Source organism: Cyprinodon tularosa, unplaced genomic scaffold (assembly GCF_016077235.1).
Source record: "Cyprinodon tularosa strain WSP-4 unplaced genomic scaffold, ASM1607723v1 ctg597, whole genome shotgun sequence".
NCBI lineage: Eukaryota > Metazoa > Chordata > Actinopteri > Cyprinodontiformes > Cyprinodontidae > Cyprinodon > Cyprinodon tularosa.
Window position 1 is genome coordinate 419,076 of NW_024039337.1, and position 18,544 is coordinate 437,619.

The 18,544-nt window shown below is 38.9% G+C and overlaps 1 protein-coding gene across 4 annotated transcripts in view; it reads right to left on the reverse strand.

Moving 5' to 3' along the window:
• Positions 1-8,807: 8,807 nt before the first annotated feature.
• Positions 8,808-18,544, reverse strand: part of suco (SUN domain containing ossification factor) — a 64,661-nt gene continuing 54,924 nt past the window's right edge. For 2 of the 4 annotated variants that reach the window (XM_038306911.1, XM_038306910.1), the window contains exons 19-23: positions 18,424-18,528; positions 16,418-16,572; positions 16,093-16,184; positions 13,119-13,174; positions 9,987-10,532 (exon numbers count right to left, since the gene is read on the reverse strand). In XM_038306911.1, the coding sequence (XP_038162839.1) occupies positions 9,987-10,532; positions 13,119-13,174; positions 16,093-16,184; positions 16,418-16,572; positions 18,424-18,528 (954 nt within the window). Of the gene's footprint in view, positions 10,533-13,118; positions 13,175-16,092; positions 16,185-16,417; positions 16,573-18,423; positions 18,529-18,544 lie in introns of all 4 variants that reach the window. The other 2 variants (XM_038306909.1, XM_038306908.1) reach the window with 2 other exon arrangements.

Below are 18,544 nucleotides of genomic sequence, written 5' to 3' on the forward strand. Positions count from 1 at the left end.
TTTTTCTTGCTTTTCCTTTGCTTTGAGTGCATTTATACGTTTAAGCCTGTGTGTTAAATGTTTACCAGAAGAAATATTTAATAAATCAAAATCTTTGTGCCCAATTCTTTGTCTTTACTCTTATATTGGGTAATCATTCCACATTTATAAGTTTGTTAAAGGTTATTGTTTTATATGAAGATGAAAGTAACTTCCAGTCATAAGAGCAAATTTCGCCTAAAATTCCATATGTGAATTAAATCAACTACAGCTCCTAAACTATACATTGGAAATACAATTGCTTGTATTTGTGTGACAGAAAAGCATTAAGGAATATTTTTCAAGTGGAGCCACTATTTTAAATGTCACAATGTCTGATTTATAGATGATTAAACAAAAAAAAAAATGAAAAAATGATTTAGCCTCACCAAATGTTTTCCCAAAATAAACCCTGCAAAACATCATGAGAGCCCATTAGATACCCTGGATGAACCATCATACTCTACAGGTGCTGGTCATAAAATTAGAATATCATGAAAAAGTAGATTGATTTCAGTAATTCCATTTAAAAAGTGAAACTTGTATATTATATTCATACATTACATACAAACTCATATATTTCAGATGTTTATTTTGTTTAATTTTGATGATTACAAATGACAACAAATGAAAATCTCAAATTCATCATATCAGAAAATTAGAATATTGTGAAAAGGTTCAAAATTGATGGCCCCTGGTGCCACACTCTAATCAGCTAATTAACTCAAACCACCTGCAAAAGCCTTTAAATGGTCTTTCAGTCTAGTTCTATAGGCTACACAATCATGGGGAAGACTGCTGACTTGACAGTTGTCCAAAAGACGACCATCGACACCTTGCACAAGGAGGGCAAGACACAAAAGGTCATCGCTAAAGAGGCTGGCTGTTCACAGAGCTCAGTGTCCAAGCACATTAATAGAGAGGCGAAGGGAAGGAAAAGATGTGGTCGAAAAAAGTGTACAAGCAAGAGAGATAACCGCACCCTGGAGAGGATTGTGAAACAAAACCCCTTCAAAAATGTGGGGGAGATTCACAAAGAGTGGACTGCAGCTGGAGTGAGTGCTTCAAGAACCACCACACACAGACGTATGAAAGACATGGGTTTCTGCTGTCGCATTCCTTGTGTCAAGCCACTCTTGAACCACAGACAGCGTCAGAAGCGTCTTGCCTGGGCTAAAGAGAAACAGGACTGGACTGCTGGTGAGTGGTCCAAAGTCATGTTCTCTGATGAAAGTAAATTTTGCATTTCCTTTGGAAATCAAGGTCCCAGAGTCTGGAGGAAAAGAAGAGAGGCACTTCATCCACGTTGCTTGAAGTCCAGTGTAAAGTTTCCACAGTCAGTGATGGTTTGGGGTGCCATGTCATCTGCTGGTGTTGGTCCATTGTGTTTTCTGAGGTCCAGGGTCAACGCAGCCACATACCAGGAAGTTTTAGAGCACTTCATGCTTCCTGCAGCTGACCAACTTTTTGGAGATGCAGATTTCATTTTCCAACAGGACTTGGCACCTGCACACAGTGCCAAAGCTACCAGTACCTGGTTGAAGGACCATGGTATCCCTGTTCTTAATTGGCCAGCAAACTCTCCTGACCTTAACCCCATAGAAAATCTATGGGGTGTTGTGAAGAAGAAGATGCAATACACCAGACCCAACAATTCAGAAGAGCTAAAAGCCACTATTAGAGCAACCTGGGCTATCATAACACCTGAGCAGTGCCACAGACTGATCAACTCCATGCCACGCCGCATTGCTGCAGTAATACAGGCCAAAGGAGGCCCAACTAAATACTGAGTGCTGTACATGCTCATACTTTTCATGTTCATACTTTTCAGTTGGCCAACATTTCTATAAATCCTTTGTTTTTATTGGTCTTCAGTAATATTCTAATTTTCTGATATGATGAATTTGAGATTTTCATTTGTTGTCATTTGTAATCATCAAAATTAAACAAAATAAACATCTGAAATATATGAGTTTGTATGTAATGTATGAATATAATATACAAGTTTCACTTTTTAAATGGAATTACTGAAATCAATCTACTTTTTCATGATATTCTAATTTTATGACCAGCACCTGTATAGATCCACACCTAGACTATAATTCAAGCAAATTTGGACTGAATAAGTTGAAGCATGTTTGTTCCTCAAAGGTTTTAGTGGGCAGTGTGCTAGGAGGAAATGGGATTTTGGCACAGTGCAAAAATGCATTTATTCACTCATAAAATGGAATCTGGTCCGAGAAATATGCTGATTTCCATTAGTGGAGATCTTCTGCATAAGAAAAATCCTTTACTCCTAAGATTTAGCCATTGTTTCATTGAAATTTACCAATAATATCACCAAACTGAAAAGAAAATAAGAATAACATACCATATTTGTTTACACAGCTATAAAACAAAAAAAAATTGTGAACAAATAATTTTGAAACATGTTTTACAAATTTAAAAGCTCCATTTGAAAGGCGTGTGGATGAAACACCATGTGACTGTGAGATTATAATAGATAAGCATTAGCAGGTGTCAGTCGGGCCCTGTACCAGGCCTGCAGGCATTAAGGGGTTAAACAGCTATTTAAAAAGCCTTGAATGATTAGCTAAACACTCACAATTGATCTACACACACACAAAAAACTACAGGTTTCACCCGGTTTTACTGACCCCTCTCTTATATCCTCTGACTTTCTCATCACATGATATCAATTGATATTATCAAGAGGGGCTGTGGAGTTTGTGTTTAAAATGAACAAATAAAACCAGAGCAGGACAGAGGAGGAGTAAAACCTGTTTTATTTTATTCCTTTTTGACCAACTAAAAAGCCCTGCTCCAGGTTTGGGAACAGGGGCGCCATATTGGGGGGAAAGGTTAGGAAGATTCTAAGGGCCCTTAATTGAGGCATGGCCCAAAAAAAGAAGAAAGATATGTTTCAATAGATATTTCAAACATAAAAATAAAGCAGTTAAATCATTTTTGTATTTGTGTTTCCATCATTTTTCAGCAGTAAACAGCGAAACAAAGCAAAAAGTTTAAAGTTAATGTATATTTATTAACTTTGTCTTCTGATAATTTTCCTTTGTAGAACTTTTACTGATGAATGAATAGAAGTTCAAGACGAGAGATTACAATAATCGCTTACATGTCAGAACCACTTAAAGGACCAAAACAAACTTTAAAGTAACCCTTCAGTTAGATTACTCATTTTTATTCAGATTAAAAACTATTTAAGCTAAAACTCAAACTGGATGAGTATGCAGTTATGTTTTGCATATATATGTTAATGATAAAGTTTTATAAGATTATGTTTTACATATACATTTATATATAGTATATATATATATACATATAGTACATTCACCGGCCACTTTATTAGGTACCCCATGCTAGTAACTTTTTGGTGGCATAGATTCAACAAGGTGCTGGAAGCATTCCTCAGGGAGTTTGGTCCATATTGACATGATGGCATCACACAGTTGCCGCAGATTTGTCGGCTGCACATCCATGATGCGAATCTCCCGTTCCACCACATCCCAAAGATGCTCTATTGGATTGAGATCTGGTGACTGTGGAGGCCATTTGAGTACAGTGAACTCATTGTCATGTTCAAGAAACCAGTCTGAGATGATTCCAGCTTTATGACATGGCGCATTATCCTGCTGAAAGTAGCCATCAGAAGTTGGGTACATTGTGGTCATAAAGGGATGGACATGGTCAGCAACAATACTCAGGTAGGCTGTGGCGTTGCAACGATGCTCAATTGGTACCAAGGGGCCCAGAGAGTGCCAAGAAAATATTCCCCACACCATGACACCACCACCACCAGCCTGAACCGTTGATACAAGGCAGGATGGATCCATGCTTTCATGTTGTCGACACCAAATTCTGACCCTACCATCCGAATGTAAATCGAGAAATCGAGACTCATCAGACCAGGCAACGTTTTTCCAATCTTCTATTGTCCAATTTTGATGAGCTTGTGCAAATTGTAGCCTCAGTTTCCTGTTCTTAGCTGAAAGGAGTGGCACCCGGTGTGGTCTTCTGCTGCTGTAGCCCATCTGCCTCAAAGTTTGACGTACTGTGCGTTCAGAGATGCTCTTCTGCCCACCTTGGTTGTAACGGGTGGTTATTTGAGTCACTGTTGCCCTTCTATCAGCTCGAACCAGTCTGGCCATTCTCCTCTGACCTCTGGCATCAACAAGGCATTTCCGCCCACAGAACTGCCGCTCACTGGATGTTTTTTTCTTTTTCGGACCATTCTCTGTAAACCCTAGAGATGGTTGTGCGTGAAAATCCCAGTAGATCAGCAGTTTCTGAAATACTCAGACCAGCCCTTCTGGCACCAACAGTCATGCCACGTTCAAAGTCACTCAAATCACCTTTCTTCCCCATGCTGATGCTCGGTTTGAACTGCAGGAGATTGTCTTGACCATGTCTACATGCCTAAATGCACTGAGTTGCCGCCATGTGATTGGCTGCTTAGAAATTAAGAGTTAACGAGCAGTTGGACAGGTGTACCTAATAAAGTGGCCGGTGAGTAGTGATGGGTTGATGAGGCGTCATGAAACGTTTCGAAAAATTACCAAACTGTATTGATACTGTGTTGATACTGTGTCACTGAATACTGACACCTGCTGGACATTAAAAATCCCTACAGGCAACCTAGTTGACAGAGTTAACTGACACTGATTTGATGACCTATTATATACACTAATATGATGCAATTCATTGTATGATGCATTGTATTATTATTAAAACATATTTGATATTTTAGAAACAGTCAATGAATAATGAGAACCTGCATCATAATTTAATGATCTCTAATCTGTATTTATTTGTCTATCCTCATCCCCCAATACATCTTCCTACACCTTATTTAATTGATTTTATTTTTCAATTGTATATACTGTGTCTAAACATCCTCTATTTTCTTGTATGTGCAATTTTTCCTGCTACAGGAAATAGAATTTCCCGAAGGGAGTAATCCCAAGGGATTAATAAAGTCAAGTCTAAGTCTAAGTCTAAGTAAACATGTAGTAAATGAAGATGCTTGTTCACTGGTATTTTTTATTTTTTTTTACAAATTTTTATATATTGACCATATATATTTTTATATATTTATATATATATTTATATATATATATATATATATAAATATATATATTTATATATATATATATTTATATATATATTTATATATATTTATATGTATATATTTATATATATATATATATTTATATATATATATATATATTTATATATATATATTTATATATATATTTATATATTTATATATATATATATATATTTATATATATATATATATATATTTATATATATATATATATATTTATATATATATATATATATATTTATATATATATATATATTTATATATATATATATATATATATATATATATATATATATATTTATATATATTTATATATATATATATATTTATATATATATATATTTATATATATTTATATATTTATATATATATATATATATATATATTTATATATATTTATATATATATAGTTATATATAGTTATATATATTTATATATATATATATTTATATATATATATATATTTATATTTATATATATATATATTTATATATATATATATATTTATATATATATATATTTATATATATATTTATATATATATAAATATATATAAATATATATATATAAATATATATAACTATAAATATATATATATATATAAATATATATAAATATAAATGATAAAAGCTTGTTTAATTATATATATATATATATATAATTAAACAAGCTTTTATCAACCAAAAAGTACATTTTTCTTCTATGTCTGAGTTCACCTTCAGCTGTGACTCATCCAAACCAGTCAGAGGAACAGACTGGGTGTAGAGAACAGCCTGGGATCAGCTGGTTTTCTCACTTGATAGGAGATCATAGCAGCTCAGGGTCTTGATAAAACCAAAGTAAAACTAATGAAATAAATCTATAATTTTTGATCTGTATTTTGTTCCCAATTCATCAAGTTTAAATGTGATTATAGGGGAGTTACTCAGAGGCGACCCAGTTTTATAAACATAGGTTTATAATATTTTATGTTGTATTATTTTGTATTTGGTTTTTTTGTGATGGAAATAAAATGTATTAGAATTGATAGCTTATATTAAAAGATTTAGTAAAATACTTTTTATTTAATATTTCAGGCAGTTATTAATAGTTTTGACTTAAGGGGAAACTGGTGGTAAAACAAACGTACAGAAGTCAGAAAGGCTGGGAAACACTGGTCTAGGTAGTATCCTGGAAACAATGTGTGCTACTTTTATAACTAGCAATCTTTTTGGTGAAAACCTGGTCTGATTCAGAGAGACGGCATCCATCCCACTCTAGATGGTGCAGCTCTTCTTTCTGGGAATCTGGCCGAATTTATTAGTTCTCTAAAATAAGGACAACCCAGGGTGCAGACCAGGGGCCTGTTTCAATAAGGAAGTTCAACCAACTCTGAGTTAAAACTTGAACTCTTGAGTTGACTTATCCTGAGATTGGAAACTCTGAGTTTTGGGTTTCAGAACAGCTGAAATGAGTTAGTTCAATCAACTCTAAATTGACTGACTCTGAGTTAAGCGCGTGCACCACAACTATAAAAAGCCATTATCAATGGAGCACAGATATTACGAGTCACCATGGCAACAGCGTCAGACAAAAAAATGTGTGCATATTTCTCACCAGCAGAACTGGATGTGCTTATGCAAGCATATGCAGAATTTGAACATGTATTTAAAAAAAAAAGCAACACGGCTGCAGCGGCAAAGGAGAGAGAGTTAGCTTGGGTGAAAATAGCTGCTAGAGTGAATGCGTAAGTTTACATTTTAATTACTTTTATACAGTGTTGTGTGTAATGAATTAAGTTTCTTAAGTCATATAAATACTGTAATTAAATTAAAGACTATAAAAAAAAATAGTGGATTTAATATCAAATTTTTAAAAGGTAAATTTTGATTTGAACTTTCTCCCTCTAGTTACACACTTTGGTCAATTTAAGATTAATTCATGCAATTGAATATTGTTTATTTGAAAGCATTAGAAGTCCAGTTTCTTGTCTGTCCTTGTATTGTTCAAGTGGTTCAGGTTGATTTGGGATTTAGAAAGTAATTAATAAGTAAGTAAAACAAATTAGTAAGTAGACCAATACTTTCTAGAGACAGTAATTATTACATTAATCTAATTAGACTTGTTGAAGATAAAATTTGTAGTTAGTAATTAAGAACCATTTTAGAGTAACTTACCCAACTGTTATAATATCAGAGGTGAAACTGGAAGAACAGTATTTTATTAAACCTAATTTAGTTTTCATGGATAGGTGCAATCCTGCAGGCATCAAAAGAACATGGCAGCAGCTGAAAATGAAATATAAAAACATACTTCAAGCAGGTAAGCCTTGAGCACATCATGGGAGTAGAGTAGCTACCTGGCTTTACAAACAGGATCATCCATAAAAGGACATGCCATTTCATTCCCTTTGATGCGCTCTACGTGACTGAAATGTGTGCAATGAATACTGTATGTCCCCAAAGAATCAATGAGGTGTTTAAACACCACTTCCTCTTTAAAAAAGGGGAGGAGACCAAAATAAACTCTGGATTTTCTAAAGAAAACCTGCTCCCGACCAGGTTAGGTTCACAGAGTAAATTGCCATGGTAACTGACTCTGAGTATAAGTTACCCCTCTTTCAGAAACGGGCTTGACTTACTCTGCTTTCTCAGGTTTAACTTACGTCCCTTTCTGAAACAGAAAACCCAGAGTTTCCCTCATTTCAGGGTTAACAAACTCAGAGTTTTCACTTAACATCCTTTCTGAAACAGGCCCCAGGAAGCAGAATCGTATCGTTCACTATTTATTTAGACAGAATTACTTTCAAAATGTTATTCAACTCAAAACATTGGTTGAAAAGAGTTTAAAAAGAAAAACAACTACTAACTCAAAGACAACAACAAAAAAAAGGTTTTTATTAAGAAAGAATTCACAGTTTCTAATGGCACTACAGTTTGCTGTAGTAACTCACTCCTGCTCAAAAATACTGTGCAGCTTTTTGGAGTACTCACAGAGAGAAAGAGAAGGAAAGAGGGAGGGGACTGGAAAAAAAAAAAAAAAGCACTTTATGTGAAACGGAAAAAACAAACAACAAAAAAGGCATGAGGAGTCATACAAAGTGCACGTGCGTCTCTAGAAATCTCTGCAAGTGCTTCCTCCTCTTCTTCTGTGTTGTGGACTGAAGCAGGTTCTAAGTAGTCTTTTTCATGACAAACACCCATAAAACAACATAATCCCCCAAACATACAGGTGAACACACATCATACACGTTAAAAACAAAAAAAGTGGGGAAAATGATTTGCTCAGCTTGCAAAACATCCTTAATCACATTAATAGTGTTAAAAATGGGATTAATCTTTCTCGCATTCCCTTTAATTAAATAGCAGTTCATTTTACTCCTTACAAAAACCCCAGGCTGTGAAGGTGGGGCACACGAGTGAACAGAAGACAAACGGAGTGTTACCACAGCATCTTAGTAACCGCGCACATAACTATCAATGCAAGCACGGTCTCCACGGTGACCGATAGAAACACGCAGCGAGGGCCAGAGGTGACTTGGAAAGGAAATCATGGAGCCAATCAGAAGCCCCCAACATTTCCCCTGTTAAAAGCAAATACCCTGATCTCTGCAGGCTACCCTGCATGCAGCAGGATTTAAACAGAGCCAAATCATCTCAGCTGATAAACAGATAGTAATTCAGCTTTTCTAACAGCAGCTCTGATAACAGAAGCAGCAGTCTGTCAATCCAAACCAACTCAGCAGGATCTATGATAACTAGTACCAAAACACAAGATGACTGAAAGCTTTTTACAAGCGAAAATGCAGCAAATAAAGCAAAGAAAAGGGAATATTTACCATTTCTTTCTAAGTAAAAACACTCACACAAACCCCTTTGACCCTGCAGAGCTAGGAAACTGGCACCCAGTGCCTAAATTGGAAAACATCTATAGACTTTTAAATAAATAAATAGATAGATAAATAAAACCGGCCGTTTAGATTCATCTGCAGGGTCCAGGTAGTCGTGCGAGTGAAACACGCGTAAACATTTAACTCACTTCCGTTGAGGTCAGGGATGTGAACCCTGCATGGCTCAGACTGGCTAAAAACATTTCAGCAGAGCCCAGACCGCCTCATAGTAGATATATGGGATCCACTGGGAGCTTTCTACATGCTGTGTGTGATGGTTCTGGGCCCAGCCCATCTACCGGGGGAATGATTCGGTACAAGCTTGCAGGATGTGCAGACGGCTGCTTCTGTAGCTATAATCCAAGGTCAGATGAAAGCTAGAATAGATAAATGTAGGATATCATCTTCATTCGGCTCCTGTGTGTGTGCATGTGGGGAAGGGGGGGGGCAAACAGTAAAAGACGCAGCAAGAGCATCAGACAGGTTCACAGTAAGCTTTCAAACAATGGTCCCGTTCAAACACCTGCAGTCAAACAGGAGAGATGAGAATAAACGAAGATGGGAAACGGGATGAGATCAAGTCGTGTGCTCCACGGTTTCTTCCCAGCGACTTTCTATCCCACACCAGCAGCCTAATACTTATGGAAGGAGCGCAGAGTTGAGGTCAGGAACTCTGTTAGAATCGCTCCGCTGTTCGGAGAACATGTGCTTTTTTTTCAGAAAAACAAAGTCTTGTTGTACCGAATGTGTGCCGACGTCAGACTCCCCACCAGCAGCTCTCTAAACTTTGACATTTTCAACTATTAAAAAGGTTTTTAAACACATAAAGGCACGTAACCGTAAACGGGTCTTTGACGGGAAAGGATACGGTCTGACTGAGCTAACGCTGATAAACTCGCTTCAATCGTGGGAAACGTGGCTCTTTGGGATACAGTCATTCTCAGAGCGAACGGCGTGTTGTGTAAATGTGACGTGTCAGACATGTCCAGTGACGGCAGTCACCCTGATGGTCCCCACACTCATTTCCTTGTTTCCCTTCATGAGCTGATGCAGGCTGGGCAACGCGTCGATGCCTCCTCCTGGCACAGAGGGGAACTGCAGCTCCGTCTGTCGAGACTTTCGTCGCTTCATGGAGCGCTTCTCCTGACGGGACTTTGCTGGAAGTTGGGTGAGGGGGAAGGAGAGGCCGTGGCCGTTGCACATGCCGGCGGAGGAGCAGACGGGAGAAGGAGGAGAAAGGCGGCTAGTGTACGATTCCTCAGAGTGAGTGGAGGAGCTGCAGCTGCTGCTTTCAGAGGGGAACTCCTTCGAAGAGGAACCGGGCAGAGATGCCACCTGGTCTGTGGATGGAAGGGGAGGGAGAGGGGGAGGGGGAGGGGGAGGAGGGGGTGGGGGAGGCATCACAGGGAGGCCCGGGTGGAAACCGTTGCATTTCAGATCCCCGTTGGTGAGAGGCGGGGCGGCAACAAGCGGCTTCAGGATCTCAACTTTGTCCAGAGATTTTGTTTTGCCACGTTTTTTCTGAGGAATAAACAAAAACAGAGACTTTAAAAATGACAGGAATTAAAGGTACATTCACTGATGCATGTTCAAGAAATGAAAATATGATCAACAGTGGACTGGTTTCAGAAATCCAACTTTATATTGACTCATTATACACAAAGTGATTGATTTCAAGTTTTTATGCTTCTCAGTTTGGAAAGTTATAGCTTAGCTTTCAGAAGAAAAGCCAATTAAAGAGTTTAGGGGAAATTCACAGGTCAGGAGCTGAAGCTGGAGCCAGAGAGAGATGATATAAACTACCACACCGAGTCAGTCCTGCCAGAAGCTTCTCATTGGGACCAAGGAGAAAAAAGGATCAGACTCTGGATCGATGGTGCAAAATACTTTAAGTTAATTTTTTTACATTTTTGTTTAGCCTTTTAAAACCCACCTAATTTGAAGTAATCCTCGCCTATTTTGCATTCACAAATGGAAAAGCAAATAACTAAGGATGCTTTTACTAAACTTTTTGACCCATAAAATCTTGAAACCTTCAAAGGTATGTTTTTGCGGCTGCTGTTTACGTTTTCACATGCTGCTTTATCTGTGTTGTACTCTAGTGCTCACTTTGTCCATAAAATGAACTTGGTGGTTGAATTGTGGAGAATCTAAGCTTTCCAGCGATGTCTAACATGTCTAAATTGGTAAAAATTTTACCACTTTAATTTTCATGCTTTCTGAGTTATTAGTTGTAAACACTATATAAACGGTTGCCGGTGACCAGATGGGTTTTGAGAGGTTAGAAAAGCGCAGCCTAAAGGAAGATTGAAAAGCAACTTATCTAAAGCCCTACACAAAGTTTCCAGTCAGTAATCTTTTTGTTTACATGGTTTTCCTTATGCTACGTTCACACCGGACGCAGCAAGAGCAGCAAAATCGCGTCTGCTGCTTCATTTTTGCTGCTTGTACCAGTTAGTTCTGACGCGCGGCTGAAGCAGCTTTGCTGCTCTGGCTGCGCGGTGCAAAAGTGTGTCAGACACGCGTTGGGCGGAGCTTCACTATCCTTTCTCTGCCTTGCAGCTATATTTGCTGTGATCAGTGGGAATAAAGTAGTTTTAATATGATTTTAAGTGAGAAAGTCCACCTGAAAACTTAATCATTGCATTCAGTTCATTCAGATTACCATCCTGCCTTCTAATACTATTTCTGTCGGAGCCGCTCAGACCCCCACATACCAGCGGTGCGCCGACAGTAGGAATCCCTTCAACAGCAGCCTCTGGCCGGGTCGCCTCCTCGCGGTTCACTGCGGCAGCTGGTAGGTGTTTTTCATCTAAATAATCTAAACTGCAGGCAGCAGGATAATAAAAGCGAACATATTCTGCCGGCAGATTTCTGCATTTTAAGTTAATTTAGGCGTCAATAAACTGTTTAAGAGGAGTGATCACAGCGCTCTGTGTCATCAGCGATGTGTCTGTCTCTCTGCCAGCTCCCAGATCAGCTTCTCTGATTGGTTGATGCGTCGAGCAGCAGCGCGTTTGCGCCGCTGCCACGCGCGTCAGATACTTAAACACGTCAGACGCGCTGCCCCTGCTGCTCAAAACGCGCTACGGGACCTTTTGCTGCGCCTTGACGCGTGTCAAGCGTTGACTTTGCATGTAAACTCGCTGCTTCTGCCGCGCCTGCTGCGTCCGGTGTGAAAGCAGCATAAAGCTAACAGGAAACAGTAATAATCTACCAGGAAACTTTGCAGAGCTTTACGCTTCCTTCTGCAGAAGAGCTTTATGGGGAATGCTGGTTCTTCCTCCTGCAGGACCTGCCCTCACTGCCAAACGTACCAGAAGCAGCTCTAAAGACCTTCAAGTCTGCTACTTTAAAAGCAACCTGTGTTTTATTAACATCAGCAGGGCAACAGGCACATCTGGACGCAGTCTGTATGCTGAAGAAGCAGGTGCATTTATCGTGCATAGACAGACTTTTCTGTTGACCTCCAATTCTTTTTTTATTATCCGATCAACTAGCTCAGCGGTCATAAAAATGGTTAACTGATGACGCAGAAATGATGCAGTGATTGAACAGGGGCTCTCGTTTCCGTTGGTGGACTTCGGCTCGCCCTTCAATACCGCTGAGATCAAAGTTGAACTATAGTCCAGTTCCTTGTTCCTGTGAACAAACTGGGCCAATGAAGCTAGTTAGGAAATAAACAGAAATAAAAGCTTAAAATGCATCACTCTGTGCATGATGGATCAATATCACAACTAAATGTTAACTTTAGAGCTAGACACAAACTGGTCAGAGAAGGACGGAAAGGTTTGATAGGAAAAAAATGGAAAACAATAAGGAAAAGGCTACTTTTAAAACAAAAATCTGATCTTGCAGCATTTCCAGGTCATTCTGCTGGTTAAATATCTTTATCCAACTGCCTACAGAAATGTGTGAGATGATGTAGGTGTGTAGTAGTAATGACGGTGTTGGGAAGGACTACGTGTTTATGGGCTGAAACTCAAGACATCCGCCTTCCCTCGACTTGGTGCCTCAATCTGACCAGGAAGTGATCACACACCCACTGACACTAGAGAACACACAGCAGTTATGTAAGGCGGCCTTCACAGCCAGCAGACACTGTACCTTTTTCTCTGGAGAAAACCTTAGAGGTTCTACAATGAACAAGTCATCTGGACCTACTGGGGAGGGGAGAAAGGGGCCAGGTTAATGATGGAATGGCAAACAGGAATACATACATGTAACAAGCATGAAATGACCTTGCAAGTAGTTTCTATTTATAACATTTATATATATATGCATATTAATAAAAAAAAAAACATTCATTTCTAATCCCAGATTTCTGCAATAAAACTCCTGTTGGTTAAACACTCCTCACTACTTGCAAACGTCTAACATGAGCCAGGAAGCACTGCGCTCTATTATTACACTCCTGAAGCCTGAATGTGGGAACAAGCTGGCGATGACAGGCGAATCCTTTAACACGCACACACAGCTCGGTGGTCAGTGGGGGGTGGGGATGTACTGCACCTTGCAAAGCTATTAATATCAATCACTGTTCTCCAAATTACACTTTGTCATCTTTTAAAACAAACGTTTTAACACATTATTCGGGGGATTTTATGTGAGAGAACAAAGATTAACGCATCGATGTGAAGTGGAAGGAAAATGACATGAAATAAAATCTGACATGAATTTATATTAAGAGTCAAATTCAGGTCTGACCTGATTGGACTAAAGCAAATGTACGCACTGATCTAAAGCTTTTTTAAAGCTATTAGTGTAGGTTTTTTTTTTTCCTGCTCCACCCGATTCCCAAATCTTTTACAACTCCCAATATTATATATATTTTTTTTTACCATGACTGTTCTGTCTTTTATTTTATCAGCTGAGCTATAGACCCCTTTTCAGCTGGACATTTTTTTTTTTACCCATTTCTGCGGGTGGAGTTTTACGGAAAAGGATAAGGGCCGGTGGAAAAAAAAAAAAAAAGTTAACTGATTTTTACATTCTATTTCAGTTTAGTATAGGGAAAAATCTCAGAATTCTGACTTTTTTCCCAGAATTCTGACTTTTTTATTTTTTATTTTTTTTTATCTCAGAATTCTGAGATTAAAGTCAAAATTCTGAGAAAAAAGTCAGAAATATGAGAAAAAAGTCAGAAATATGAGAAAAAAGTCAGAATTCTGACTTTTTTCCCTATACTAAACTGAAATAAAATTTAAAAATCAGTTAACTTTTTTTTTTTTTCAGTGGCCCTAATCCTCTTCCGTAGAGTTTAGCTGGAGGCAGAATGAACAGTTTTTTTTAGGTTTAAGAGATAAAAAAACAGATGCCAGAAAGCATCCATGTACTTGGCTTGTGTCATTGCAAATAAAGCAACGTTATTTAAGCAAACCATAATGCATACCAACGAAATACAACATTTTATTTACCTTAATTTACCTGCTGCATACAGACCATGTTTTATGATCATTTCTGTTCACTACCATCATTTTATTGCTTTTAACCACAGCTGCTGTAGTCTAATTTGTCTCTCAGAGGCAGCGGGTATTGGATTAAACCTTTTATCGTCTGAACTGTTAATTCTGGCAACAAATATAAAACAACAAGCTAATATAAGCTTCCTGAGCTCGTTTGTATTGGTCCGTCTGTTTTGCCTCCAGCTGTCATTCTGACGTTAAAGGAAAAGTTCGGCCATATTCAGAATTCAAACTTCTGAAAGTTCTTTAAATATTAAATGATTCCATCCTGTTCAATAAATGATAAGTGTTTTTAATTCAGAGTAATTTCCATGTGAATGTGCTTTACTGGAGGCATCCATGTTTGTCAAAGAACACTACTGCCACCTACTGGTTAGTGACGTCACGGTGCGGTATCGGCTGTTGATCAAGTCCCAGTGCTGTATCTGGTGTTTGTCACAACGCGCTATTATCCAAGTCATCTTGAAAACATTCTTCTTCCAAATGTTGGCTACATATTACGGGTTTTTTCTCTGGCCAGAAGTTCAATGGCAAATCCTCCTTCTTCAAGTTGGCGATCCAACGACCAACCCGTCCGTGGAGGATCAGGAATCAGAAAGGTGGAATAACTCTTTTTTTTCACTTTTCCCCGATGTATTCCAGCATCCAGCTGCCATGCACGTGGGCATCGTCAGTTTCCCTATAGCTCTGGTGAATTTCAATGGTGAAGTCCTCTGGAAATCTTCAATAATTGTTGTTGATTGCAGATGTGTCTAGTAGTTCCCATTGATTTAGCTTGGAAAGCGGGGAGAATGGCGCTAGGCTTACCGAACCGTGACGTCACTGCTGGAAGATGGCAGGAGGGAGGGGCTACTATATATGGGCAAAAATGGCCGCTCCCAGACTCAGTGATTGGGACGAAAAATTTTGTTTATTTTTTACTGTTTAACACTAATTTCATTAGATCACCACAAACGTATTCGTTTTAGGTATAAATAATGATTCTAAACGGACTTTTCCTTTAACTGTGACGTGGCCAGAAACAGGGTCTATTGTCGCCTAAAACTTAAAGCTTTCCCTCAGCATGATGCTCCAGTTTTAGCAGTGATCAATTGCGTTACTTCTATGACTAACCAGGATTGTTCATGTGGTCCAAAAAGTGCAATTTTGTGATCAAGGCAGAGCAGATGTTTTCAGGGAGACTCAGCAAACAAATCTTTTGATGGCTTCCCTTCCTTCTGCTGTTATGTTACACAAAATCCCAACACTGAAGATTTTTTTAATAACATCAACAAACACCAAAGGGTTATGAGCATTTTTATGAGCATCGAATATAATCTTTTCTAGTTTCTTCCAGCCTCTCAATGTGGCTGCATGCTGCCCCTTTGCTTCTGGCTAGAAAGTTTTAGAAAACCAGAGATGAAGTGGTTTTGGAAAAAGCCTTGGCATTGTAGTGCCGTCTTTAAAAGTTGCTAGTCTGAAATAGTCCTGACAAGTCTTTACAATGTGCTGACTGAGGTATTAAGTATAATCACTGCTTAGGTTTCAGTGACAAGAGGCTAAAACAGGAGCAGTGGATGATATAAAAAGGTAAGCAAAGGGAGGGAGATGAGTCTAGGGTGATGAGGGGGTCTCACCTTCTGTGGAGGGAAGCTGAAATGACTTGGAGCGAACCAGCTGGGAGGTCACCCTACGTTTTAGGCTAATGTCGTCATAGGAGGAGAAACACCTGATGGGAGGAAACGCGTATGACATTCATAAACCTTATAAACGTGTCATCACACATACTGGCATTTAAAAAACCCAAGAATGGTGAGAGAGCGACGTGTTCCAGGAATCAGGTGCCGGTTACACAACTTCATATCGGAAAAGAGTTGAGTAATACGAGCAGCTTGGACTGAGGCGCAGAGACAAAGTGTTACATTCACTGGGATGGTGTGAAACAAAGAGGGCGAGGCAAACCTCTTGGGGCTGGGGTAGTGGTTGCTCTTGGGAAGGGGGGCGTGGCTGGCTTTAGGGCTGTGAGACGAGCTGCGGCAGCACTGCAGACAGAGCAGGACCCCCAGCAACAGGCAGAGAGCCAGAGAGAGCACCAGGTAGCTCTGACGGTCAGACACCTGGAGAGGAAACCATCACATTAATGCATGTACAGGAAAAAAACGAAGATATTTTAAAGACAGCGAGTGAAAACTCGCACAAAATTACAAAAACACGCAAAAAAGGACAAACATTCTTGAGGAATGAAGTGCAGGGAATAGACAAACCTCTGATTTAAGCAACATGGGGGATTTTCTGGCTGTGGTGAACTAATTCAAAACAAAGTCTGAATTACTAACAAACTCATCATAAAGAACAAAATGATCTATTCTAGCAAAACAACAGAAGTCGCCAATGACAAACAGTTGCTCGGACGTTTCAGGGTTAACTACTTCTACTATTTAGCTCATGAGCTTATAGAAAAAGAAATGCAGATTAGTCACAGATGACATTAAGAACTATTTACCTCCGTTATTTAGTGCCTTGTATAAAATTAAAAACTTCAAATTGCTGCCAGCATGGGGCGAATTAACTTGTTTCCATTTCCAAAAAAATATATGATTTCACATTAACCATTGGTTCCTAGAATTTCTAAAAGTAGAATGGGAGGCAGATCTTTTAGTTATCAGGCTCCTCTCCTGTGGAACCAGCTACCAGTTTTAGTCCGTGAGGCAGACACCCTGTCTACTTTTAAGGCTAGGCTTAAAACTTTCCTTTTTGATAAAGCTTCTAGTTAGAGTGGCTCAGGTTATCCTGAGCTATCTCTATAGTTCTGCTGCTATAGGCTTAGACTGCTGGAGGACATAGGGACCCCTTTTTCATCATTCTGCTTCATTCTCCCACTCTGCAGAATCTCTAACGTTCATCTGGTCTGTTCCTGTTTGGCTGTGACTCCATCCTGGAGAGAAATATCAGCTGTGCTGCTGCCATCATCACCTTTGTTTCTAGATGTTGGAGCTTGGCCTGTTTTTCAGTGTAGTCCTGTTTCTCTGACAGTGACTAACTGGATGTGCTCTCTTCATCCTCTGACATGGGAGCTGGCTCGGAGCTCGTCTGCCTGGCTGTGAGTTTTCTGGACGGGGCCGCCTGTGGAGCTGGTTGACAGTTGCCTTTTGTATCTATGCTTCTTTTTCTATGTCTGCTTCTGTCTCCTTGAACCCCAGTCGGCCTCAGCAGATGGCCGCTCACACTGAGCCTGGTTCTGCTGGAGGTTTATTCCTTTTAAAACAGAGTTTTTCCTCTCCACCGTCGCTACAAGCATGCTCAGTGTGAGGAACTGCCTTTGAGTCAATGAGTCGATGCAATCAGCTGGTTTTCCTTAGATAGAAAACTTTGAATCAATCTAACTGGATGATCTGGTGAACTGGAAAGTGCTTTAAGATGACATGTGTTGATAATTGATGCTATAGAAATAAACTGAATAGAATTGAACATTGACCAAAGGGCTTAAAATAAAAACTACCCGTTTATTGATGTACGCTGGAACGCTGACATTTCAGCTTAATAAACGGTATAAACATGTATGCTAACTTCTTATTTACTGTAGATGAGAGCCGCTTTTTAGTTTTTGGAAAATTGTGCACATTGAAAATAACATAGGGCACGTTTAGCTGCGTATAATAACCTAATGTTTCTGATTCTGCATTGATCTGACTCTTACTCCACATCTGAACAACAGTAAATCCAGGAGCCAAATCAGTGTTTTCAAGGGTCTTTAACTGAAATGAAAATATGCACTATCCTCTCTGAGGCTAAACTAAAATATAAAAGAAGTTCAAGCAGGTCCTGAAACTATATCTCGACAAATAAGTGCAATCAGTGGAGCCCTAACCTCAATTGTCAGGAATGTGATTGAAGCAAAACGTTCAGCTTAGAGTCTTTAGTATAGAACTTTTTTTTAAAGCATGTAAAAACTGAGGAGGTGTTTGTACCTCTCGTTGCAGCTGGCCCACTGTGGCTGTTAGGTTGAGCATCAGTTTGGTAACATCCTCCAGCTGGCTCTGCAGAAGCTGGATGGAATCCGTCTGCCTTTGGTCCTGAATTAAAAACGTA